The sequence below is a fragment of the Aythya fuligula genome, chromosome 3 (genome assembly GCF_009819795.1).
Source record: "Aythya fuligula isolate bAytFul2 chromosome 3, bAytFul2.pri, whole genome shotgun sequence".
In the NCBI taxonomy this organism is placed as follows: Eukaryota; Metazoa; Chordata; class Aves; order Anseriformes; family Anatidae; genus Aythya; species Aythya fuligula.
The window spans coordinates 66553929-66579851 of NC_045561.1; the positions used below are offsets into that span (position 1 = coordinate 66553929).

Below are 25923 nucleotides of genomic sequence, written 5' to 3' on the forward strand. Positions count from 1 at the left end.
TTATTGCTTTTAACAGTTTGCTTTAAAAATTAATTTATTGATATTTCAGATTTGATCAGCTCCTCTATGTTCCCCATAAATAAAGCTTTTGTTGTGAGAAAATTCCTGAGATCCCAATGCAAACACAAAAAATTAGTTAGTTTTTCTGCTCTAATTTTATTTTCTTTGAGAAGATGGGTTATAACTCATTTGACAGACTTTCTGATAGGCTTCTGTGATCTGAGAATAGTTTATCTACAAAAAACAATGTGCTTGAAAAAAAAAATGATTTACTATTCATTCTGTTATTTCCTTGTTGGCAAATTTTCTATCTGTGTGCCTCGTGACATACTTGTCCATCATTCTAGCCTCCTTTTTCTGATCAGCTGGGCCCCATGGTACAGAGGCACCATGAGTCCAAGAGGGTTCATGACCCCCATCTGCTGAGGAGGACCCATCTATAGTAGATCACTTTCTTTGTCATCAGATTAGTCCTTTCTCATCATAAGCCTTTCACCTTCTTCTTCAGAAGCAAGATTTTTTTCAACAAACATGTTTAAAACTCACTTGTCTAGAATTCCTGAGCTTTGGCCAAGGGACAGCACTTTGTTCCTCCAGGCCATTATCTGCCATTCTCTGCCCACAAAGCAAGCAACCATGGTATGCTACTTAAAAAATGTTTTTTTAACTGAATCTTGTTTTGGTTGACATTTAGGGAAGAGAAAGGAAGGAAAGGAAGAAGGTTGAGGACTGGTAAATGTTTTTTTTTAGCATTTGGGGAGAATGGCTTTTTGTTGCTTTTTTATATACTTTTTTTTTTTTTTTTTTTTTACATGTTAATCTACCTGTTTTCTCATCTCATCATTACACTTCCTGTCATCTCCTTCCCATGCACAGCCATACCTCTCCTGCAGCCAAAGCAAGCCCCTTCACATTATTTGCTCACTTAGGTTTAGGGCTCTGTTCATATCACACTCAGTCTTGGTGAACCATCTTTGATAGGCATATCATGTGTAACAGGTGTTTATGTTAGTAAAACAGGAGACAAATGGCCAGAAAAGCCTATATCATGAGGCTGTAAAGTAACTCACATTACTTCATTTTATTTATTTTCCTCCTAATTACTGATTCAGTCTCCTCAATGTATGAATTATATGCTTTTAAATTTGCTATGTGCTATTACATTTGTTAAACCAATGTTAGAGTCCAAAGAAGGGCTACAAAGTTGCTGAAAAGTCTGTAGGGAAAATGTATGAGGAGCAACTGAGGTCCCTTGGTTTGTTCAGCCCAGAGCAGAGCAGGCTGAGGGGAGGCCTCATGGCGGCCTGCAGCTCCCTCACAAGGGGAGCGGAGGGGCAAGCACTGAGCTCTGCTCTCTGGGGACAACAACAGGACTCGAGGAAACAACATGGAGCTGGGACAGGGGAGGGTCAGGCTCGGTGTTAGGGAAAGGTTCTGTACCCAGAGGGACTCCCCAGGGCAGTGGTCATGGCACTGAGCCTGCCGGAGTTCAAGAAGTGTTTGGACAGCACTCTCAGACACATGGTCTGGTTTTTAGGGGGTCCTGTGTGGAGCCAGAGGTTGAACTCAGTGATCCTTATGGGTCCCTTCTAACTCTGGATATTCTGTGATTCTATGGAGGGGGTCCATTAATGTTGAAATTGATCCGAGATAACTTGTCTGACCACCTAGACCCTCTGGGCAACAGAGTAAGTTGAACTACCATATATAACACAACTACTGCTGACCCACACCTTCTATCAAATTCAGAAAAGAGAATTTTTGAATGGGTGTTAATGCTAACAACTCACCATTAATGTACCCAGTTCCAGAAATATAGGCCTATGTTAAAGTTCAGTTTATGAAACTGAAGAATAAATCTCTGGTGGATTGAATGGTTACAGGTACTGACATACTTACTAAGTATATCTAAAATTTCACCATAAGTAAATAAAAATTGTTTAATAAAACACAGTAACATCTATCAGCAACCTTCTTATGAAATGTAAACCTGTCATCTGGCTACCACCTTTGTCCTCTTGCTTTGACAAGGACAGGCAGGGACCTTAGCTGGCTTTAGCCCACCTGCTGTCACTGTTTCACACGCACATCTATCAAGGGTTTCTGGATGCCTGAAAGAGTCTCTGACCAGGCCACTCTATGTTGCTATACAGGTATCCACAGCATACATACATATCATCTCCACTGCCAACCTACAACTGTTCTTGGACCAACCATAATCAGCCACTGGACTAACTATACTTTTGGTTTGGGTTTGTGTGACAGACCCAGTTTATCAGAATACATGAGATTTACTGTGCTTGTGGTGACTACTTCTGTAGCACATACACAGCAACTCCAGCATATCACAAACATGCAAATGATGCTGTGCACCTTCTCTCTGACAGCTGTCTTGAACTCACTAAATACCATAATGGAAGCCCTAATTACATATAAGCATGTTATATGACTCAGCTGTAGTCACAGAGGTGTGCAGCTTACTTTGGGCTGATGCTACACATCCACTCCCATTGCTGTTTTTCATAGACTAGAAAGCAACGGGGAAGCTGGTTATCCTTCAGAAGATGACACTAACTTTCCTACTCACAGCTTAGGATCAACAGAATTATTTTGGGCAACACTGTTCAGCAGTTTGGCTGCAAATAGGAGGAGGCTATCAGGCTATTTATCCCCACATCCAGCCTTTATATGAACAGATATATGCCTCATGAAACAGTTATTACAGATTATTATTTTGTTCTGTGTACAAAACAGTCTTTGGAAACAGCAAGAGAAAAACAACATGCAATGCTCTTGGGTGGATTTCAGTTAACCATGTCCTAAATTGGAGTTTTCTGTAGCAATAGCCTGGGCTACCAGCTGCCAACATAGTACAGGGACAACTGAGAGCCACAGGCTACTTGTGACCAGGCTGCCTTCAGGACAGGCTCTGCATATCCACTTCCTCACCAAAGGCATGGTTGTAAGAAGGTTGAGTATGGGCTGGTTTTAAAGATCTTCTCTCTAGGTGATGTCAAAGTAGCAGCACAATGCTAGGGGACATAGCCAAACTTGAGTTAAACAGGCATTTGAGTTTCCATAGTTGCACTGAAACTTCAGCAGATAATAGCTGTTATTTCCAGCATTGCTGCCCCTGAGATTTATACACAGTGGTTTGTATCTGAAAAACTCCGGCTGTTCTTTATTAGGCCCCAATTCAACACAGTAACAAACACGGCCTTCCAGCCATCTCCATTTGGCAAACCCTTGGAATATTCTTATTTCTAAGTTTGCGCCTAAGGGTTTTTTTTAATTTCAAAACTGAATTCACTAGGATACAATCATGCACTGAAAGTTATGCCTAAGCACTTTTAGAGCCAGGCATGTGCTTGAGTTCTTTAGTAGATCAGGACCTCTGTGATTTAATTGCACTAAGTGGATGATAGCAAAAGACAACAAGAGGAATAAATTGTGTAAGTGCGTTTAAGATCATGGGATTGACTCCAGACTGCAGCCGTCACAAGCTTTCAGAAGGGTCAGACTCTGTACCCTTGTTCGCACAGAGCGATGCCTGCCTCCATAAATAGTGTCATCAAAGTGAGGGGGGCTGCCTCTGAAGTAACCTACTGAGTACGAACATGTGTGCTGGAGCCTGGCCCACACTGTAAAGTACAAAAGAGAGGTGAGGGAAGGAGAATTAGATTTTAAACAGATACTTGCCACTGTTGAATGGACAAAGGAGATTTATTTGTTAACACTTAATTTAGGCCATGTCTAAATGCCATGTTTGTGCGTGTATGAATAAGAACTAGCAAGAACACCCTAAAGTAGAGTGAAGAGCTTACTTCAGAAGCAGCTTAGTCACTTATCACACCTGTTGCATCTCATGATTATTACAGAGAAACAACATTGGAAACAGTAATACTGTGGTGGGTGCAGCGCAGAGCAAACATGCTAACAGAAGCAGAACTGGTAAAACTATAAATCTGCTGAAGGAACACACTGCTACTTTTAAGAGAGCAGGAGCCAGTTAGGCATGTAGTCGTGCACCAAGCACCAAGAGGATGATAGAATCATAGAATCATCTATGCTAAAAAAGACCTTCAAGATCATCGAGTCCATCAACCTGACCTACCACATCCCATCACTAAAACAAGTCCATGTCCCGTGATAATAAGAACCCTTTGGTAGCAGCTCAGCTCTTTGGCCTGCCTCTTCTGCCTAGCCTCTGATACAACTCATAGATAAAATGTAAATGTCATGTGGCAAAACCAGCAGACACCCTTGCAATAGCCTTACTTGCCTTCCACTCTGAACTGTCACAGAATAATGGACGTAGCCCTCAATGCCATGGTCTGTGGTCTCCCCTTCTCTACTTTGGGGCTGATCCCCAAAGGCATGTGAGCACCCAGCTGCCATAGTGGCATTCTCAAGCCTCATTTGTGCCATTCAAAGTGCTGAGGGGTAGAGTAAGGATAAAGTGCAAACAACCTCTCTAACAGGAACAGCTGTGCTCCAGCATATAGCCTGGTGCTTCCGTGCAAAGTGGAATCTGTGGCAGTTTACCTTGAGCCATAAACTGTGGCATTTTAGGAGTAAGAGTCCCTGCAGTGGGCCCTGTAACTTTCATCAGTGGACTTAAGGCAGACAGCTGGAGATAGTAATTGCTTCAGCCATTGCCGCTAAATCTGCTGTTGAACGTGTCTCGCCCCCAGACAATCATTTTACAAGATCTGTAACTCAGTGTTTGGAAGGAGTGAGTTTCCAAGGACCTGTAGCAGCCAGCACACTGAATGGGAGAAGAATGAAGTGGAAAGCATTTGAAGTCACGTGTCTTTCTTGGAATACAGACACTTATTTGCAATCCTGAATTTCATGTTGCCTGAGACTATCAGTATGCATGCATTTAAACTAATAACTGTGTTTTGGTTTTTGTTTTGTTTTGTTTTTTCTTTTTGCTTTGTTTTATTTTTCTGTGGATCCAAGCCACAGTCCTTTAATCCTTACACTAGCCAATAAAACTCTCTTCCTATGAGCAGTGACTGTAGATGCAGGCCCACAGTTTTAGTGCCTTGGCCATTACAGTCACCTGGTTTAAATACAAGCATGGAAATTTGGAGTGAATTAAACAAATGGTAGCTAAGAAAGCCCCTACATGAACAAAGAAGAACTGCAGAAGCGTATTGTGGACACCTGGAAAAGCCTGTCTCCTATTTGCAAGAAATATATAAACAGTGTTCCAGGGAGACAAGCCTGTAATAAAAACTAATGGTGAACAAACAGAATATTGCATAGAGTAGTTCAAGAGAAATCCTTTTATGTTTTTTTTGTTTGTTTGTTTGTTTGTTTTTTGAGGCCTGTGCTTCTCCAGCATTCTGACTGATTAAAACAGTTCTATTATATACTCACTTTGCTAATCAAATCACATGAATGATGGAGGGCTTTCCAGTCTCAGGAAAAGTACATTGTAGATTGAACAAATGAGGTGGGACCCAGTTTTATGCACTGTTAAGGAAGTGGCAAAATTCCCATTAATAAAGAGAAATATAAGGGAAAAGCCACAGGTCAGATTTGTTTCTGCTGTTTACAATTACTTAAGGAAAAAAAAATGCAATATGCAGTTAAAGTCAGTATGCTTTATCTCAAGTATTAGAGTTAGATGGCTAAGCTTACTTGTACAAGTAGTTCATCTAATGATATGAGTAAGGACGTGCAGAATTACTTCTGCAAGTAATAACTTTCCCATCTATTTGCTATCCTACACACTCCATCACCCACTTGAGAGATACAAGCCATGTATCTACCTTTGACAGAGGAGAAGGCTCTGCAGCATGTCCAAATAGGTTGATCTGAGAGAAATGCGTAAGAAAGGTGGGAATGTAGGTATGTAAATGCGATGTATGGATGCTCCTATTGACTAGGAAAAGAAAGAGGTTGGTCTGTCTCTGGTGATGTCCCAGAGACAAGACAAAAAGAGGATGTGTATGAAAAGCTACAGAAATCTTTCTTTATAATTGTCCAAAAATAAGGGAAGAGCTTTATTTCCACCTGAAACAAACCCTCCCCAAACGCAAGCTTAATATGCCAGCAAAGAGCATTTTCAGTCTGACCCATCACACAGAATGTTATCACATTGCTGACACAAGTATTTTAAATCTGGTAGTATGCAAAGCTATAAATAGCAATAATTTAAAGATGAAGTGTGCAGATACAATTAATGGTTAATTTATTCTAAATTGCATTTACCACATCATTAAGTAAAACATTTGCCAATATGGCATTTATTTGTGAAATAATCTTTCAAACACATTGCATGCTTCAATTTGTGCTTCTAATCAGCCAGCCAGACAAAGCTATGTGAAGAGGACAACTGGAAATTGTATATCCTTGTATCATCAGAGCAGAGATTAGTCACAATTAAATACCTAATCCATGTTGCCTCTATATGTTACTGCTATTGTTATTCTTTTAAATGCTAAAGAACAAGGAAATGTGTATAGAAAAGCTTCCTTAGCTTTCTCTGGGGACAAATTATTATAATATTTGTTCTTGCTCGAAAAGTCAAAGGATTTGCACTTTGCTTTACCCATTTGTTTAAAGGAAGGTTGTTTGCCATCTAAATATAAACTTAACTTCAGCAGTTGCATTCTCCATTAATTGACTCATCCTTGAGTCCCTTTATGTGATAAACATGCACAGCTAATAATCAATAATATGGCTAGTGTGTGTACAGAACAAATAGGAAAAGAAACAAATATTCTGTGTCTGTACTCACACATGCCAAGTAGAATACAAAGAAGAGCAAATATGTGTGCTTTAAATCTGAAATCCTTAAAGGTCATTTATATTAATTTTGACACACTCTGATTACACAAAAAGTAACCTTTCCTCTTGTTGCTCAAATGCCCTTGCCACTGTACCTATTCAGTTCGGTATATATACTTATCAAAAACATTTGTTCTCAATATTAGAATTCACTTTCTCAAAGCTTGGGATTCATGGAAGATGGATATGGCCCTTCTTTTAGTAGGGATTGGCAATTCCTTCTGTACAAACATTTCTCATCCCTTCTGGTTTCCTCACATATATTGCCCAGGGGAGCCAGACAGATCCAAAGCAAGGCACTGTCGCTCAGCCTGCGCTCAGACGGCTCCTGCAGACCTGGAAGGCCCTTGTGCCACCCAGAATCTACTCCTTTCCAAAGCATTTCCCGGCTCCTCCCAACAGTGGGAAAGGCTCCTTCTGCCGGGAGCAGCCGAACCGCTCGTGTGGCATTGCCTGCAGGAAGGAGGGGACCAGGGAGTCACCTTCTCAGCGCTCTCAACAACTTGCACGGCCAAAGCTTATGACTCCTGTCGTTATTTTCAGCCAAGTTCGCTGAAAAATACCGACATTGCCTGTTTTCAAAGGAACCTCCGGCGAGAAGCATCCTACCTTTCAGGCTCCACCCTGCAATCCCAAACTTCGTTCTTCGCTGTTTCCAAACACTATCTCACACCTCCCTCGCTTTCTCGGCTTCCAAACCCGAGGGACGGTATTCAGAGGGTCGTCTCCCCTTTTCGCACGGACGTTTTTATTTTTTCCTGCAAAGGGCAAGCCCGTGCCCTGCCGCAAGCCGCAGCAGGCTGGGGGCTACTCCCCACCCAGGGTGCCCTGTGCACGGCTGGTCCTGGCCCACTGGAACAAGCCAATGGCGACCCCCAGAAATGCCAGTAGCCGGAGGATTAATATCGGAATAACGTGCATTAAACGCATTAAAACTTTGCTACAGGACCGTTGCTCGGCCTTCCTGCAGGGGAGCCTACTTCACATCTGATGGAAACGCCAGCTCGCCGTAACCTCTCCTTTTCCCCTGTATTTTCATCACCTACCTGTCTCATCTGATTGACTCCGAAAAGCTCATTAAGCCAATTAACCCGAGCCTAGGTTTGCTTTCAGCATCCCCTGCCCGCTAGCTCTCCCCACCCCGGGTCGCCCATTTCAGAGCTCTCACTTCCACGCTGCCGGCATCCCCTGGGCACGGCAGGGCCTATTTTTCTCCCTTATTTTCCACTGGCCCCGGCTAAAAATAACAGCACAAAAGCGGTGGGGAAGCCAGGTGCATCCCCTGGCCGCAGAAGCAAGCGGGACGCGCCCCCTTCTGCAGCGCCCTGCTGGAGGCGCGACCGGGCTGGATGCGACCCCGAGGAGCTGCACGACCAAAACGCGGTTTCGACGCCGCCGGGGTGTCCCTACAGCCCGGTTGCAGCAGCTGGTGACCCGGTGAGGGCCTCTCCACGCTTACCGGCTGCCCTTTGCCCCCCGCACCCGAGGGGCACAGGCGGAGCCTCCCGCGGCCGCGCACCGAAGTCGCGCCGCGCCGTCGCCTCGTCCTCCGAGGGAAGCCTTGGGAGGGCAAAGGCAGCCCACCTACGCAGGCTGGCTGGACGCAGGGCTAAATACAGCCTTGGCTTTAAGGCCCGTGTACATTCGGGAAAACACAAAGACGCTGCCACCAGCGAAAACACGGGAGTTCGGTTTGGGGAGGAGGATCCGCGCTGTTTCCACGGGGGCGCAGGGCTCGGCCACTCGCAACGCGCCCCACAAACCACAGCCCCACAAACTGCGGAGCTGGTGCCCTGCCGGTCACCCCGGCAAGCGGGGGGGCAGGCGGGGCTGGATCCCATCAAGCAGATCCGCTGGGATGTTTCATTGCCATTCGGGTCATCTGAGGCAGAGGGCCGGGATTTATGTTCCCCCTCTCCGCATAAAAGGGAATGGAAGTGACTGCTAATCTCAGGTGCTCGTAGAAAAACAGGTGGCGAAAAACGGCCCTGGCACATTAGGAATCTTTGGGTTCCCAGCTCCCCAGCGTTACGACACGCCGGCTGCTCTCCCCGCAGTTCCCCCCTCACCTGAAACAAGTCCCTAACTGAGAAAACCAGAGGGGCTGGCACAGGGGGCACGGGCATGCAAGTGTTTGGAACAGCTGAAGAAAAGGTGCCCGTGCCTTTGCTAACCCGCATCCTTGCTGGGAGGATGCCAGGGTGTTACTCCTCCACGCCCCGCATCCTTTTTTAAAGCCAATAAAAGCGATTTACTGAACGGGGAAACGGAGCTTACCGGAGAGCTGGCAAACCAGAAGCCCCTGAACGGGAGACCGGGGCCACTGCCACCGTGCGGGGCCGCTTCCCTGGGGGATGCTCGCCCGCAGCTCAGCCACCGACCCCATCGGCACCTGTGCAGGCACTCAGCCGTCCCGCTGCCACGGCCCCGGTTTTGGAAGAGGGGGAGGCCTGACCGGTCCTGCCCCCGCAGGGGGGCTGCAGCGGCGATGCAGCATCGGTGCTGCCGCCAGCACCCAGAGGAGAGGTGTCAATTCGCGAGCATAAAGGCTCCAAATCAGTGCCCTCCCTCACCGGGTCTGAGAGCTTCGGTTTAAGCAGCACAGCCAGAGCCCAACCCCACAACCCCAAAATACAAGGAGATACTTTGAGATATACGGCATCTCAGCATTCTCTCCGATTTTTTTTTTTTTTTTAAAGTTTAACTGACCCTTCTGGTCACCAACTTTCTTTGTGGTTCACTGTAAGGATCGCTCTCCAAGAACAAAAAAGAAATCTCGGAGCTTTGATAGAGACTCTGGATGAAATTAAGAACTTCAAACCCCAGATTTTTGAAAAGAAAAACAGATGTCCTGTTTGTTGAGTATAAATAACTCCGTACGTGGAAATCTTTTTTTTTTTTTTTTTTTTTTACGCTGCATTAAATTTTATTTAATGCTGGGTGCATTTAAACTTTAAAAAAAAAAGGGAGGGGGGCAGCAAAATATGCGGGTGACAAACCTCTAAATCTTTTCCCCTCCCGAAAGAGAAAGGAAGGGGCAGACGGGAAACCCTTCATCTAGATGAAAGCGTTCAATGTGTTTCCTAGCAGACCTGGCCAGCCTGCTTCGGCCCGGGGGGGGGGGGAGGACGCAGCTTTTGGGAGATTTTTGGGGTAAGGAGGAGCTCGAAGAGCGGAGGAGAGAGGCAGGTGCCCGCCGCCGGCCCCCGCGCATCTGTGCGCGCCCCGCGGAGCGCACTTACGTGAGGACATAGTTGACGCTGACGATGCAGTGGGGCCGCGACGAGCGGCTGTTGTGCACGATGGTGGCGTAGCTCTGCACCCACACCCAGCCGCCGTGCTTGGCCAGGAAGCGGTAGTATTTGGTGGTCACCTGCCCCTTCACCAGCACTGCGGAGACAAAGCGGGGAGAGCCTCAGAGGGGGGCCCGCAGGCGAGGAGAGGGGCTGGGAAAGGCTTAGCATCGTTAGGGGAGGCGGTGTGGGTGGGCAACCCCCGTGGGCAAGGGTGGTGGAGACCCCCGGGCACCCCCGACCCCGAAGCCGGTCCCTCCGGGTTAGGGGCTCCCTTTCTCCAGGGCTGTGCTGGGAGATCGGTGGAGTAGGGCAAAGGCAGCGGAGGGGTGAGCCCCCTCCCCAAAGTACGGCCGTGGAGATTTAATTCTCTAAATCTGGCTTTGGGTTTTATCTCTTCTCTTTACATTCCCGGTAAGGCAACTTACCGGAAATTAATATCCTTTTTATTCATCTATCCATGTATTAATGTCATCATGATATCAAAATAGAATAAAGAACAGCTCTCCGAATCGGGCTCACTACTGCAGTCAAAATTAGATACACAGATAAGATTTGTGAGACTTGATGGAAGTGGAATAAAAGTATTTGAATTTCGCTGGCATGGCTTCTTTGGAGCAAGAAAAAAGTTTTTTTTTTTGTTGTTTGTTTGTTTGTTTGTTTGTTTTTCTAACCGGAATTTGAAGTGAATTGAACGCCTGAGGTTTGTGCAGGGGAGTTCTTGTTCTACAACTGGGAGCTGAGGAGGGGAAAATCTCCTTCCCAGTTCATCGCTGGTTCCCTCTGTTTCTCTTCTGCCTCCAGCCCTGCGCTCAGTCTCTAGACACTTGTTTCATTAAAACTTGCTGCAGATTTTGCTTATTCTCCCCTGCAGCGAATCACGTTTCAACCTGGAGGTAAATCCTAACACAACCAAAGCCTTTTTGCAGAGGGAGAAGGCGGGGGGTGAGGGGCAGGGTCTTAACGAGAGCATCTCCTTACGCAAGTGATGTGCACATCGCAGGTGGAAGGTGTCACAGCCGTGGACGTGGTGGTAAAGGGTCTTCTCTATCAAGTCCTGAGGCTCGTAGCCTGTTAGCTCGGCTACCCTGGAGGAGACACAAGCAGCAAACGTCAGTGGGAGAGAGGACAGGAAAGGCCCGGGGGAGAAGAAGAAAGGGTGGGGGAATAGCTGCGAAGTAGCCTCAGCTCTACCTGGAGTCTAAGAAGATGAGCTTCATGTCTAGGCTGGCCCGGAACATGAACATATTGCTGTGAAGCTTGATTTCCGTCACGGCGCTGGGCGGCAGCGAGTGGCCCACGGCAACCAAGCCAACGTTTTGGTAGCAGCCGTCGAAGGGGGACATGTCCAGGCTGTACTGGCGGATCTTCAGGTACCCGCTGCAGTGAATGACCTGCGGGGACACGCGGCCGCTGAGGCGGGGGAGGCTCGGAGCAAACCACCCCTGCCTGGGGGCTCCTGCCCTTCCCCTCTGGCTGCCCGGCAATTTTTCATCCGAAAGTTCAGCGCTGATCTAAGGCCCGTTCGAGTCAACGAGATTTTTTTTTTTTTTTCTCCACTGACTTAAGTGGTTTTTGGACCACCTCCTAACTATGCTTTTATTATTCTTCTAAAGAGGAAAGACGCGGAAGTGCCAAGCCAGTTACAACTTTGTAATGAAGAGTGTATGCGTGTGAGAGAAAGGGCTTACATGTGTGCATATATCACATGCCTAAGATATGTCTATTACACAGAGCAGGCACGATCCAGAATGCATCTTTGGACGTAAATTCAGGTGTGTCTCCTAAAGGCATCCTTGCAAATTACTGCTGCGTACTTCCAACCTTACTCTTCTGTTACTAGAGTGTTTCTCCCTGGAGTAATCTTCGCAGATGTTCTACGGGATACCGTGGCCCAACGTCTCCTGGCGTTTCGGGTACCCACGGCTCTCTGTCTCTGCGCAGATGGGGCAGAAGCAGTGAGAAGACAGGAGAGCAGGGGCTGTCCCCAGGCAGGAGCCCCGAGCAGAGCCGTGGGAAACACCTGAGCAAAGCCCACGGCTTGGAGAGCTGCCCCTGGCGCTGACGAGCGGCACCCAATAAAGAAATAAATAAAGGCACGGGTTTTGCGCAGTGTCACCTCACAGCCTTCACGGACAGCTCGGGAACCTCGGTGGCTGTGCAAGGATCATTTAATAAATAAATAAATAAATAAATAAATAAAAATCAACACGGGGAACTCGATCACTTGGTTTTGTGCTTGGAGCTCCTTAACCTGGCCCTCGGAGGGACATCCTGGGTGCGGGCCCCAGGGCAGAGCACCGGGCTGGGGCAGCCCCCGCGGGCAGGGGCCTCAGCCGGGGCAGAGCCGGGCCGTGGCTCCCGGGGCACCCACCTTGTAGCCCCCGCAGGTCAGGCCCGCGTTCCTCTTGGCCAGGACGCACTTCATCCGCAGGAAAAACGACCTCTCGATCTCGTATTCTGGGAGGGGGAAGGCAGAGGTGCGGTGAGCTGCGTGGGGAGTGAGGGATGCGCGGCCCCGTCCGCAGCCACAAGGGGCGAGGGGGGCGAGGGGATGCGTGGGGTGAGGGCACTTTACCCTGCACGAAGTGAGAGTGGTAGGGCTGGTGGGCCGTCAGCACGGCGGTCATCTCGTCGTGGTCTGCCGGGTGGATGTACTCGTAAATGCTGTTGCCGGTCAACTCTACCTGTGAGAGAGGAGGAGGAAGGGTTCGTGGCTGGTACCGCTCACTTCCCGCACGCTCCTCCCGTGGCAGCTCCCCCAGCCTACCTGCGATAAGCCCAGGTGCACCGAGGCGGTCTCCGAGATGTACATGATCTTGCCATCCGGAGCCACGACGAATATGAAACCGTCCAGCGTCTGCAGGAGAGGGTCAGGAGGGAGAGGAACAGAGTTGGGTGCGGATCAACAGGTAGAGAGATCCGCCGATGGATGGAGGGATGGATGGAGGGATGAAGACAGAGAGACAGACACATGAAGTACCCGTCCTCCGGGTTTATTCTAGAAAACTCGCATTCCTGTTCAGGCTGTGATTATTCGAAAGAGTTGGAAAGAGACGGGCAAGCCCCAGACAGGAATCCCTCCAAAGTCCTGGGGTACAGCCCACCTGTCATCTAAGCGGGGCTCCCACCTACCCGGTGGTGAATATGTCCACCCGACATATTCTGAACGCTGACACCCCATTTCAAACGCCACGGGGGATTTTATCCCTTGACTATTTCTTAAAGAGACTTTAAACGAGCAAGGAGCATCTAAAACCCTCGCCGGCGCTATTAAGGTCCGTACGGGACAAGAGGATTTGTCAGGCACATTTCGGCAGACGTAGACGAGGCTTCTGGGTGAGCCGGGAGCAGAACAGACCCGTTCTATTAAGGACGCGTCAAAGACCACTCAATCCCAGCAAAAATGCGCGGTTACGCTAACTGCTAACACTCCTGCATCCCTCAGACAGCAGCGAGTTTCCAAAAGTGTCCTACCTGAGCTGCGCTGGTGCTCATTTCTGTGCAGAGCCTCCTGCCCAGCCCAGCCTCCTCCAACCTGCCCCTGCCCCCGCATCACCCTCAAGCTCCGCACATTGCCGGGATTTGTCACCTTGCTGCTAATTTGGGGAAAAAAATGTGCGCTGTTAAGCCCCCGCTGAGGACCCTGTGCAGGGCAGACCCGAGCCAAATGATCCAGGGGGACCAAACCACGTCCCCGAAACACCCACGTTCACCCATTCAGCCTCGGCTGTTCGTATTTTCAGAGGCACTTTTTTTTTTTTTCTTTTTTTTTTAATGAAACACGTGAACAGTTAAAAATTAGTCAAGATGGCAATTAAAAGCTCAGAAGAGGCAATGATTTCTTTAATCATTAATACCACATGGCTGCCGTTTCCAGACCAGTACCTGCAAAAGATGGGATCCCAGCTCCCGTCCAACATTATCCAGCGGGCTGGTTCGGCTGGAATGGCCCCAGGCTTCCCCGAGTCCTGTTTATTTGAGACACAAAAAAGTAACGTGAGGAGATTAAAAACTGGGTCCTGTTGGCCTGCTGGAGAGGAAATTTTCTTTATTTTTTACTTGATTTCGCTTTAAAACATACTTGCATACAATCTTAAAAAAAAAAAAAAAAAAAAAAAGTAGGCATGATTGCCTTGCACAAAAAAAGCCACTTTTGTGGATTTTTGTGGATGTTGCTCAAGACGTAGTTCCCACGAGAGAAAAACACCTATTTTGAGTTAACGGTGAGGTTCGTTCATAAGACCCAAGGGAAGCAGCGTGCCAGACAAAACGGCTCATTCGGGGCAGCCTTTGGCTGCTGGCAGCCGGCTCCCTGAGCCGCAGGGTGAACGCTTCTCTTCTCCCATCGCCGAAGGGGTCCTGGGCAGCCCCGAGAGCCATTTAAAACGCAAGCAGGGTGTGTGCTGGGGAAAGCCTTTGATGCCGAGAGAAGGATGCGGTTAACGGGGCGCGACAGAGTGGGGGATGAGCGGCTTGGTAGAGCCGGCCGGGCCGGGCTGGGACCCTGGGTGCCGTCCGTGGGGGCTGCGGGCGCTCATTTTGGGAACTGCGCCTTCCCCCAGCTCTGCCCGAGCCCCTTGGTCAAGAGCTTTCCCTTAGAGCTAGCCCCACTCACCCCACCCTAACTAAAGCGCCTTCCACTAAATGCAGCGGGGCTCCACGGCTGTGTCCAGAGGCACCTGCGAGGCGGCCCAGGTGAGGGGGGCGTCCGGCGAAGGGGACCTCTCCCCCAGCAAGCCCCAAGCCCCCCGTCCCGTCCCCTTTCCGTTGTCGGAACGAGCGCTCTGTCCCGCAGCAGCCCGGCACTGCCTCTCCCCGGCCCTGCCCGCTACTCCAGACGCCGGGAGTTTTCCCGAAGTGAGGGGGGGTAAAACCCCAATGGAAATTACTCCTGCGGAGTAAAACTACGCAGGGGCAATGCCTTTTAACGGCGTTGTCACTGAAATATTGATAAACGGGGCGGCTAAAGCTTTCCACGCTTGCGCCCTGAAGCAAGGGCGAAGAAGCGCTGACCCTGCCGGAGGACCCGGGGGTCCCCTCCCGCAGGGCCAGCCCCCCCTTTCCCCGGCTGTGTCCCCGCAAACGGGCGAGGCGGCGCCAGCACGCAGCCCTCTGTATCGAGCGGCCTCACCTCGGCGCTGGCTCTTTGCAGCGCTACCGATTTGCCTCCGAGCCGGGGCATCAGCCCTCGGCCGCCCTGCCCGAGCCGCGCGCCCCTCTCCTGCTCGCCTTTCCCCTCTTCTCTCCCCTTCCTCGGCCACCTCCTGCCGGAGGGACAGCCCTCCTCTCCTTGCCTTCCCAGCCCCCAGAAAGCCGGGAGCATCCCTCTGGCCTGGCCCCCGTCCGCGCGTACCCAGAGCCAAGTGCCAGCGGGGAACGGGATCCTTTCCATTAACTCCTCCGCGGCAATTAACGGGGACGCGGCGGCTTCGTCCCGAGGCTCCCAGGTTCCCTCCCAAGTCCCCTGGCCGCGCCTTCCTCCCCAGCGGCTCTGCCGGCCGAGGATGCAGCGGGAACCCCGGGGCCACCTCTTCCCACCCGCCTCGAAATCAGCGAGGAGCTGGCAAATGCTCCAGGGAAAGAGAAAAAAAAAAAAAAAATGAATAAAATAACGCGAGTGATTTTTTTCCCCCAAGTGCTGCGGGGTTTCCCTGATGGGCAGCCGGATCGCCCCTTGCGAGATTCCCCCCACCCAGAGGGAAATCTGGATGCGAGGTTTCCCTATCCGGGGCTAAATCCTCGCGTCTGATTTCAGTTGCTTATTAATCTAGGTTTACGGCTCTAATTCTTCTTCTTCTAAAAGGGAAAATAACCCGACCTTTGCGGGTTAATGAACAGCTCATCGACATTACAGGTTAACTTCTTTCGGGAACGCGGTTCTTCACGGAGCACTGAGCTCTTCTTTATACTTCGGGTGGAAAGCTCACGCTGTTCGGCCGCGGCTGTTAATGTTTTATAATTAAACGTTTTCGCTCGTCTACCTGAACCGGCTTTTGGAAATCCTAACACATGAGACGCTTCTTTGTATTTCCCAAATGTTTCAGCACTTTCAAGCCGGAGACTGTTGCTCTTCACTGCCAAGCCCAGCTCTCCCAAACCTACGGGCTCTCCCGATGCCCTTTAAATACTGTTTTTAAAGATTACGCTAGAAAACCTCTCCATTGATATTCCTCTTTTATTATTTTTTCCCCGTATTCGCTTTAACATCCAATTTCCTTTTACCGAGGGGGCAAACTGTGATATCTCGCACTTGACCTACCGCAGAAAATTCCGCAAATCCTTTGAATGTCTATTTAAAACAAAACAAGGAAATCAGCTCTCCCTTTTGCTTCAGGATTACGCTGGAAACAAGATCTAAAGATTCTCTTGTAATTTGGAGAGCCAACAGAATAATAGGTTTGGAATAGGAACAAGCAGCTTTGTAAGGGAAAGGATAACTAAATCGTTTTTAGGCAAAGGATTTTCCCAGCTAAAGTGGCCGAAGACAAAGCAAAACATAATCTATTTTGGAAGATTTCCAAGATATGCCACATTAACCTTAGCAGATAAAAATTGCTTTCCCCTCCGTCCCCTCCCCCACCAGGGTCTGGTTTATCATATTTACATAAGTAGCCTTAGAAGGGATGTATCTATTATGGATCTAAGGAGCTAGCGAGCTCACATTTCATTTGGAAACAGAGGCGAAGTTTTACTGTTGCTTAATGCCTGATGCATTGTGGAACCATTTCCATTTAAATACCCCCGACCCACGGATTACCTCAATGGACTGGCTGCATGGGCTTTGTAATTTCCTGAAAATGAGATTTCGATTTATAAAACAAGAAACCAATTAGTAACCAAATGAGGCGAAGTAGATCCACTAAAATTGACCTAATCCCACAGGCACCATTTAGGCCAGTTCTTGGCGAATGACTGATGAGCGACCGTCTAGCGTAAAGCTCAAGGCATCATCCAGCTGTGTTATTGCAAGCAGCAAAAATAAATGGATCGAGCTTTCCTTTCGGAACGAGCTTTATACTCTTGACAAAATATAGATTAGAGGCTCCTACCTAACAGCCTCCTCCACTCGAGGATTTTTTTATTTATTTTTTTCCCCTAAGAAGATAAACAATTTGGGACACGAGGTGTTCACCGTCAGAAGGAAAAAGAAAAAGAAAGAAACTGGAAAAAAAAAAAAAAAAAAAAAAGGAGGGGAGGGGGGGCTAAAAGCAAAGCAACACAAAACCCCCGAGGTGTTTCAGCCAGGCTGGAGCTCAGCTCGCTGACACCACTCTCCTCCCGGCCGCGCACCCCCTGCCCAGCGCCACCCACGGCGGCTCCCACGGCCGCGGTCGCGGCTCCGCGCTGCGGAGGCAGCGTCCTCCCCTCGCCGCTGGGCTGCTCCGAGCCTCAGAGGCGGCAGCCAATGAAGGCTCTGGGTGGTATCGTCCCTACCCAGCGGCGGGACTGTCGCAAGACGCCCCTCTGTCCCGAGCGAGCGGGGAGAGGCTCCTCCGCCGCTGCTGATTTGGCCAAGGCACAGGCGGAGGAAAAGTTGAGGCTGCGGGAGGCCCGGGAGGCTCCGTGGCCCGGGGTTACCGGTCCCTCTCCCAGCATCTGCAGCGCAGGACCAGCCTCGACCCCTTCCTTTGTCTGCCGATAGCGAAGGGGGGGTGGGGGAGAGAAAGAGGAGGGTCATGCCGGGGCGGGGGGCAGCCAGAAGAGAGCAGCAGCCCCCGGCAGCGGGAAGGATCCGGGGGATCCTTCGCCCCGGAGCCCCTTTCCGCGGCTCCCCGCCGGGGCCGAGGCTCGGGGGACACCGGGGGGCTCCGCAGAGCGGTCCCGGAGCGGGGCCGACGGCGCGGCCCGGCCGCAGGGCGCTGGGCTCCCCCCGACCCCAAAGGGAGGCAGCGGGGATGGAGGCCAGGAGCCCCCGGCCCCCAGCGCAAAAAGGCAGCGGGGTGCGGTGTGGGGGAATTAGGCTGATTGGATTAAGCGTTTAATTAAGCAGCCCGCTACCAGCGCGGCGCGGTGCCATCGCCTATCGCCTAGCCCGGCACCCGGCGGGGCTGATTTCTCAGCTAATTTAGCAGGCGGTGGTTAATGATAACTCGAAATCTCGGCCAAATGAGGCTTCCGTGAAGGAGCGGGTCGCCGTCGGAGGGTTCAGATGCCGCGGAATAAGCGACGTTTAAAAAAAAGAGAGAAAAAATGCTGCTCGTTTCCAACTGCCTGCGGATGCCATTAGCAAGGTTCTGCGAAGATTTATTATCTCGGTAAATCATGTGTGTTCATTTGAAGCGGAGATAAGTTAGCATCCCGCTTTCTTTATAAAAATAATAATAAGAGGGAGGAAAAGCCCTGTTGACTAAACAAACAACACGATTAAGAAAACGGCACTGGAAAATAATGCCGGGGCGGATTCGCTGCTCCAGCAAGAAAGAGCAGCGCTTTGGCACACGCAAGGTAATGGAACCGCGCTCTGAAATGCAAACAAACGGGGCCGTGCCCAAGCTGGTAAAAAAAAAAAAAAAAAAAAAGGAAAAAAAAAAAAAAAAAAAGGAAATTTTCTAGCGCCAAATATTTGCTCGGCTCTACGGAAGATAAAAGTTTGTGTATTCTCTATTCCGAAAAAAATAAAAACAAAAAATGGGGGAAAAAGGGTTTCCACTTGCAAACTCCCACTATTTATACACAAGCTGAGAAAATCCTTCGATTCTACAACGGCCGCATGTTTCTAAGAAGGGATAGGATGTTTCTAAAGAAAATATGGTTTTATCCACTCATAAATCTGCTCTTTTTTTTTTTTCCAACTATCATGGTAGGAGTTTAGTTCTGCACTTCACTTTTTAAGTTCACATCAAAACTGGAATTAAACGCGGGAAAGCAGCAGGGAGTGTAAACTGCAGCTTAAATGAGAAAAACTTCTGTAAGAAAATAAACACTGAAACCTAATGCTCAATCATTTCCCTTAGCAGTAGGAAAAACAGCATTAAATCACCTATCCACGTGGGAAACGGATTATTTTTTTTCTTGCTCGTCTCTTCCCCCTTTAAAATAAAACAAGATTGAGGGTTTCGATATTGAAATGTTAACCATCACGAGTCGGCGAAAGTTTATGTAAACGCAGCCCCTGCTTTTGTCTGGAAAATCAAAACGCCGCTCTGCGCGGAAACGATCTGTGTCCGATAGGACAGAAATGGCAAAAGGTCCTTTTCCCTGCCTGTTCGTGTGAGGGGAATGGGACCATGAAAATATTCCTGAATTTAAAAATCTATGCATGTGTATTGCGCCACTTTTTTTTTTCCTGTTTTTACTTTTGGATCTAGTAAAGAATTAGCCTACTAGTCAGAGCGACCGCATCTTATCTGAGAGAAAATTATTATCCCCCGGATCACTTTCCATCAGTTTTTGAGGCTACGTTAGTTCGTTAGATACCTTAGCTGTTTAATGTTAAATTTAGTTTTTGTTTGTTTGTTTTTTATGACCGTTAACTCACGACCGAATTTATTAGAAAGTACTCTTTAAAACAAAACAAAACAAAACTCTTCCTTCCCTATGGTTCTCAGCGATCCAGCAGACCTCCAGCCTTCCCAAAGCTAACTGATAATCCTGAACCACTCCGTGTCTCGCCGGCTCCCTCCTCTTTTAACGAGTTTTAGCACCAAAACGACGGCAGCTACCTGAGCCCCTGCGCGCTTTTCTCCTTCACCTGGCGGCTCGGCGAGGGGGAGCGCAGCCCCTGGCCCCGCGCACCTCCTAACTCCGCATCCTCGCACCAAAGCTGCTCAGGGCCCCGGGGTCGTGCCCTGCTTCCCGGCAGCGGGGCGGAAAGCTGGCGGTGGCCATGGCATCACAAATCTCCTCTTTCCAAGATGCTCCCGGCATCTGCCGGGGGAGCCTTCGCAGCGCTCCTTTCCCCGGTGCCCAGCCCCGCCTGTGCGCCCCGGTGAGAGGCATCTGTCCTGCTGGACTTGGGGTACACCCGGCCTCCCTGGGAGGGTGGCTGGAAGGGGAGGCACACCGCGCTCCTCAGCCTCCTGCTGCCGGCCTCCAGGCCTTCGGCCGGCCCCCGGGGTCTGTCCCAGCGCCTGCAGCGTTTTTCTCCCCAGGGAAAACCGAGCCAGAGACCCCCCTCCTGCTTCGTCCTCCCCGCTTCCAGCCCCGGCCTCCCTCTTCCTGCAAGGTTTCTGCTGCGGGTGGGTGGTTTTCCTGGCTGCCTCCACCTCTCCTCCTTTCCTGAGAAAGGTGCTGGGGAACCACCCCACCCCTCCCGGCCCCTGTCCCACCACGGACGGACACACGGACGGACAGGGGCCGGCCGCGCACCCCGCTCCGCACCTCCGCGGAGCCCCGGCGGGACGAGCCCCTGGGTGCCCGCCTGCCGCCGTCGTTTTTAACGCGCAGCTTCCCTTTAATCGGGCTCCGGAGGCTTCGCTGCCTCCAAAACCCGGCCGAGCCTCCTCCTCCTCCGTCTCTTGGCTCAAATTAGCATCTGCTGCGGCCGGCAGCGGCCCCGGCCCCGGCGCACTTCGCCACACGGTTCCCCAGGGCATTGAAGCATCCTGCGCTGCCACCGAGGGACGGGGCTCGGCTATTCTCCTCTTGCCGTGATTACTCCCAGCCTACAAGCAACACCATATGCTTCTTCTGATCAAACAGCCCGCTACATAGGCGCCAGTAATTGACGAGACCTGCTCGAAATCACGCAGAAAGGTAGCCCACTGAGACTGCAGGAGCTGACAAATCAGTGCTAATAATCCTTTTAGGAACAGCGTGGGCAGCCGAGTATGCAATGGCTTTATTTTTATAAAGTATGCGTTGACAGTATAAAGGACAACTCGGGCTGCTTTTAGGCAGAGGGCTGCCCCGCGTAATGATCTTCAGGGAGGCAGATCACATAGAATAGCAACGTGTTTTGATGAAGGTTTTAATTTTTTTATTTTAAGCTTTTGGGTGTTACGGCTTTCATTTACCCCCTTCTCTGGGTCTAAGTTACTCGGAGATGCGGAACACTGCTTAAAGAAATTACTGCGAGATGCACTCTGTTGGAAACGACTGCTACGGACTCCGGCTCTGAGGGTTCACACGTAGCGGTGGGGGTACCTCCCCCCCCAAAAGCCCCGACTGAATATTAACCTCTAAAAAGTACAACGAAGACCACTAGTTCACCGACTTCGTCGGGATAAAACCCCAGCCAAACAAACAAATCAAACCCAAGGCAGGTCGTGTACCCACTCTGGATTTGCACAACACAAACCGACAGACAGACCGACTGACACACAGACCCGACGGAAAAGGCAGAGCCCATATTTCCGCGTTTCTCATGTACCCACGCTTTTCAACGACAGATGTGGAGAATTTTGTTACCAGAAGGGAAAGAAAACAAAACAAACCGAACCAAACCTCTCACTGCTTTGTCTCTCCAGCAGACGATACCCCAACCCAAATAAAAGGTTTGCCAAACATTTCCCCACTCTTTTTTTCCTACACTTCACACAAACTGCAGACAGAGAACAGGGGCAGAACCCAGCTAGCTTTCCTGCGCCGTTTGCTGTCCCCAGCAGCCTCCCGGACGCCCCGAGGGGGCGGCTTTGTCCCCCCCACCCTGTCCCACAGGCTGGGGCTCTTGGGGCTCGGTTCGCTGCTGCTGTCCCAGCGCCCAGGCCCGGACTCGGCCCCTCTGTTTGCACTGTGAGGGGGTTACGGCCGAGAACAAAACTTCTGCTACGAGTTTCCGAGGTCCTCGGACTGGCCACGATGCGACCCGGTGTGCTTGGCTTATTTGTTTGGGTTGTGTGCGAGCACGGCCGTGTGCATGTGCCGTACCTGTAAGGCGTACCTTGCTCGGGACTTGAGCTAAGGCTTTAGGACTTTGCATAGACTTATGTAAATATTTACCCATATATTAACTCCCCCCACGGTATAGCTATAAATAGGGGTGAATCGTCCCCTTTTCCCATGCACTGCTGCGCGGGGGATACCCATCCACAGGCGGGGAAAAGAAACTCCTGTTTGCTTTAGTAGCACACGCAGCAGAGCTCGGTGCCTCGAGGTGTTGACAAAAGCCCCGTTAAGTCCCCGACCAAACCTGTCACATGAACTGAAGCGAAAGTACTCACGACAGAGAAAAGTGGCAGCGGAGAGCACCCTGCCTCCGAGCACACGACCCGATGCAGTTTACTTAAAAGCAAGCGACACCTGGATCGGAGTGGAAATAGAGGCGAATTAGGCATTCCCACCTACCTTCTGGAAAAACCACCCTCATTTTTAAATAGCTGGTGGTGAGCCTGATTATGGATGCTTTGTCCAGCTGAGAGGTGATAGCTGAGGGCAAGGGCAGTAATTTAGCCAGTTCATAAAATTCACTGTTTTCTTTCTCCCGCCTAGTCCGGGCAGCATTTTTGGACTTCTCTTTCATCGTGTTTTTTTCCCCCTTCCTTTCTACAATTTAAGCTCCAGAGATTCATCCAAAGGTGGAGGGGAAACTTTCAGCTGCAATTCATCTCTCCGAAGCATCAGGCAGGGATCGCGAGCGCGGCCATCGCTCTGAGAAATCGTTCGCGTAAAAATGAAAACAAGTATCGAAGACCAGAGAGGTGTTCTTAAAAAAAAAAGAACAATTATTCTCTGAAAAGCAGAGTCAATCGGAAGGGAAAGGCATTTATCCAATGCAGCTCAGAGACTCCAAGCAACTGCAGGAGGAAAAAAAAAAAAAAAAAAAAAAAAAAAAAAGCTAAAAGCTTGCGGCACCACGCAGCAACCAAATGAGGTATTTCTGGCCTTTTCTCCTACTCGTCGCGGACAGCATAGCTCCTCGGAAGAGGGTCATAATAATCCCGTTTCTCCCCGTGATCCGCCGCCGGTCCGAGGCCGAGATGCGCGGCCGGGGGCTGCCTCCGCGGGCGCTGGGCACCGTCCTGGGAGCCTCTGCGGAGCCCACGGCGGTGCTGGGGTGAGCGCGCCCTTACCCGGCGCCGCAGCCTCCGGAAAGCACAACCGACAGCCAGCCGCCGGCGGGTGTAGCACCTTCTCCCACCAGAGGGGAGAGAAAGAAAGAAAGAAAAGGAGAAAAAAAAAAAAAAAAAAAGTCTGTTTTCACGTCTAGCGCGCCTGCCGAGGACCCTTCCCCGCACTCTCCTCCCACACCCAGCCCAGGTGGGCACCTGGCGGCCGCAGCGGGGACACCCGGGGGCAGCGGCTGCGGGCGGGGCTGGCCGGGCACCACGGGCTCCCGCTGCCAATCTGACGGTATTTCTTCCCCCTTTATGCCTTTTATTATTACTATTATTAATATTATTCGAAATCCTCACGCTCCGGCCGGGCTCTGCCCGCTGCCCAAAAGCAGACTGGCTCTGCCCGGCCCCGAGCAATCCTTCCCATTATTACTGTTATCATCATCATCATCATTATTATTATTATTTTGGGGTGGTTGTTATCATTATTTGTCTCTGTCCTTTCCCTCCGTCCGTGCGTGGCGGGGAGCGCCCCAAAGCCTGGTCCCGCAACATCCCTGCGGCTCCTGGCCGGGGGGGCTGCAGCGTGGCTGGGTCGTGCTCCTCTGTCACCTACCTTGAGTCCCCGAGCTCGGCGGCCCGCGGAGAGCTCTCCCGGGGCGAGGAGCCCAACTCTTTAATTGGCTCATTAAGAGCGGGGGGGGGGGGGGAGAGGCTGGGGGGGGGAGAGGGGGGAAGTTTGCGCCTCTCGGGGCTGCTCACACCGGCGGGCGGACGGGCATGGCCGCCGCCCCGTCCCCTTTATCAGCGCTCGGGCTGTCCCTCTCGCGGGCTGGGTGGGGGTGGTGTTAATGAAGGAGCCCTAATTTGCGGCCGAGGAACGCCTGACAACTTCTTTACGCCCCAAAGCCTCGCCGCGCAACTTCGGCTCTCCCCCGGCCGCGGGCCGAGCCCGCCCCTTAATGCCACTCACGGGCCCGCCTCGCCGCCCATTGGCCGCCGCCGCCCCGCGCCCGGACGCCAATTGGTGGGGGGAGCGGTGACGTCACCGCGCCGCGGCCGCACCCCCCCCGATCACCCGTGCGCGGGGCCGAGCCGGCCGCGCCCGCCCTCTGACCCCGCGGGGGCGCGGAGGGGGGGGGGGCGGGGACGCGCGCGGGGCGCGCTCCCGCACGCAGCCCCTCGCTCACCCCCCTGCGTGTTCCGGCCCACGCAGCGCCCGGCGGCCGTGGTGGGGGGGAGAAAATGCGGATTTGGGGGTAAAAAAAGATGAATTCGGGGTTAAAGAGATGGATTTGGGGGGTAAAAAGATGGATTGGGGGCTCTTTGGGTCTAGTTTGTTGAGATTTGGTGTTTTGGGGGGTTCTCGCCCACCGCGCCCCGTGAACGTGCTCGAGGAAATAAGCAGCGGCCCCGTCCCCTGCCCCCTTGAGCACATTCGGGATTGGGAGCAGCCCGGGGGATGCGCTGAGCCGAGTCCGGTGGTGGGGGTTGATGTGAGGACCGGGGGGGGGTGTCAGAAATCTTCCCGGTAGACGGGGAAAAAATCCCAGAAACTGGAAAAAAAAAATTAAAAATAAAAATAAAAAAACAGCCCTCAAACCATCTCAAGCACCAGGAGACGGAAGCTCTTCAAAAGTGGATGCGGAGCTCGGGGGTTTCTTTCCCGGGGAGCGAGGCTACTCCTAATCTCGCCGGTCCCCTGAAAAAAGGCAGGCGCTGCTCCAGCTGAAGGAGATAGAGCAGGAGAGCAGCCCTGGGGGGGGCGGAGAGGGGCCGGGGAGCCTTCCCTAAAACCAGAAGGGACGCCTGAAATTTCGCCTGGCGTGCCTCCCAAGGCGGTCGGTGCAAGAGTCCGGCTAAGATAGTTGCTCAGAATTAAATCGCGCTGGCAGGCAGCCGTCGAAATGTTTCGAGGAAGACGAGACGTCCTTGGTTTAGGAAAGAACAAAAAATGTCAACAAAATCGCCTTTGAAACACCCCTCTCCCCGTGCCTTTCGCCCCACTGGCAGGGGCAGCCTGCCTGTCACCTCGCTTCGCCCTTCGGTGGAAAACCTTCCCCGCGGTCACCGGGGGAAACAGGGGCACCACGGGGGGAAGCGTTCAGCAGCTCCTCCGTCATTTAGTCGAGGTTAAAAAAAAAATGAAATGAAAGAAAGAAAAATAGACAAGAAAAAGGGGGGAAATAGCACCCTTCCTGCGCCCCCAAGGTCTGTTTTAAAGCGCTCGCTGCTCCAGGAGAAGGTGACACGGACTTTTCTAAAGCTTTACTGAGTGCCACTGCTGTCAGGTGCAAAGAGGGCTTGAGGGGGGAGAAAACTCATCCTGGTTCTGGTTTCCATTTGAGGTAGCTGTCTGGCGGAGCGGCTCTGACGTCTCCTGGAGGGTATTCGGACATATGGGCAACAACTGGGCTGACGCCGCCAGGTAGCTCACGGCGTGTTTGTCAGCACGAAGTGTCTTTTCTAACTCTTGGTTTGGGGGAAAGGCAAAAAAAAAAAAAAAAAAAAAAAAGGGGGGGGGGGGGAGGTAAATGAGCTGCACGCACTTCTGCCCCTCCGCAGGAGCTCGGCGAGGGCAACGTCGGGTCCCGCAGCTTTGCGAGGACGGGGTGCCACAACAGAGGCTCGGCTCCCCAAGCCAGTCGGGCTGAGCACGGCCCGGCTCACTGCCTCGCACCCCCCTTAGCACCGGGGCAGCCCCCGGCAGCTGTCGAGGGGCAGTCTCGGAGCGGCCGGGGAGCCGGGCCGATCCGCAGCCACCGGCTTCGTTGTCCTCAGCCAGTCGCTGGTGGTAGCGGGGGAGCGACCAAGCCGGCAGCGGAACGCGGTTCGCGTTCAAAAAGCCGGCGCTGTGAGATGGGGAGGCTGAGGGCAAAGCGAGGCAA

At 51.3% G+C, this 25923-nt stretch overlaps 1 protein-coding gene across 1 annotated transcript in view; it reads right to left on the reverse strand.

Moving 5' to 3' along the window:
* The window catches only part of SIM1 (SIM bHLH transcription factor 1), a 43670-nt gene extending 21170 nt beyond the window's left edge, over positions 1 to 22500 (reverse strand). The window contains exons 1-8 of the mRNA XM_032185323.1: positions 22326 to 22500; positions 13986 to 14068; positions 12868 to 12957; positions 12676 to 12784; positions 12472 to 12557; positions 11292 to 11491; positions 11079 to 11185; positions 10047 to 10194 (exon numbers count right to left, since the gene is read on the reverse strand). Coding sequence (XP_032041214.1) covers positions 10047 to 10194; positions 11079 to 11185; positions 11292 to 11491; positions 12472 to 12557; positions 12676 to 12784; positions 12868 to 12957; positions 13986 to 14068; positions 22326 to 22500 — 998 coding nt within the window. The remainder of the gene's footprint in view (positions 1 to 10046; positions 10195 to 11078; positions 11186 to 11291; positions 11492 to 12471; positions 12558 to 12675; positions 12785 to 12867; positions 12958 to 13985; positions 14069 to 22325) is intronic.
* Between the last annotated feature and the right edge of the window lie 3423 nt (positions 22501 to 25923).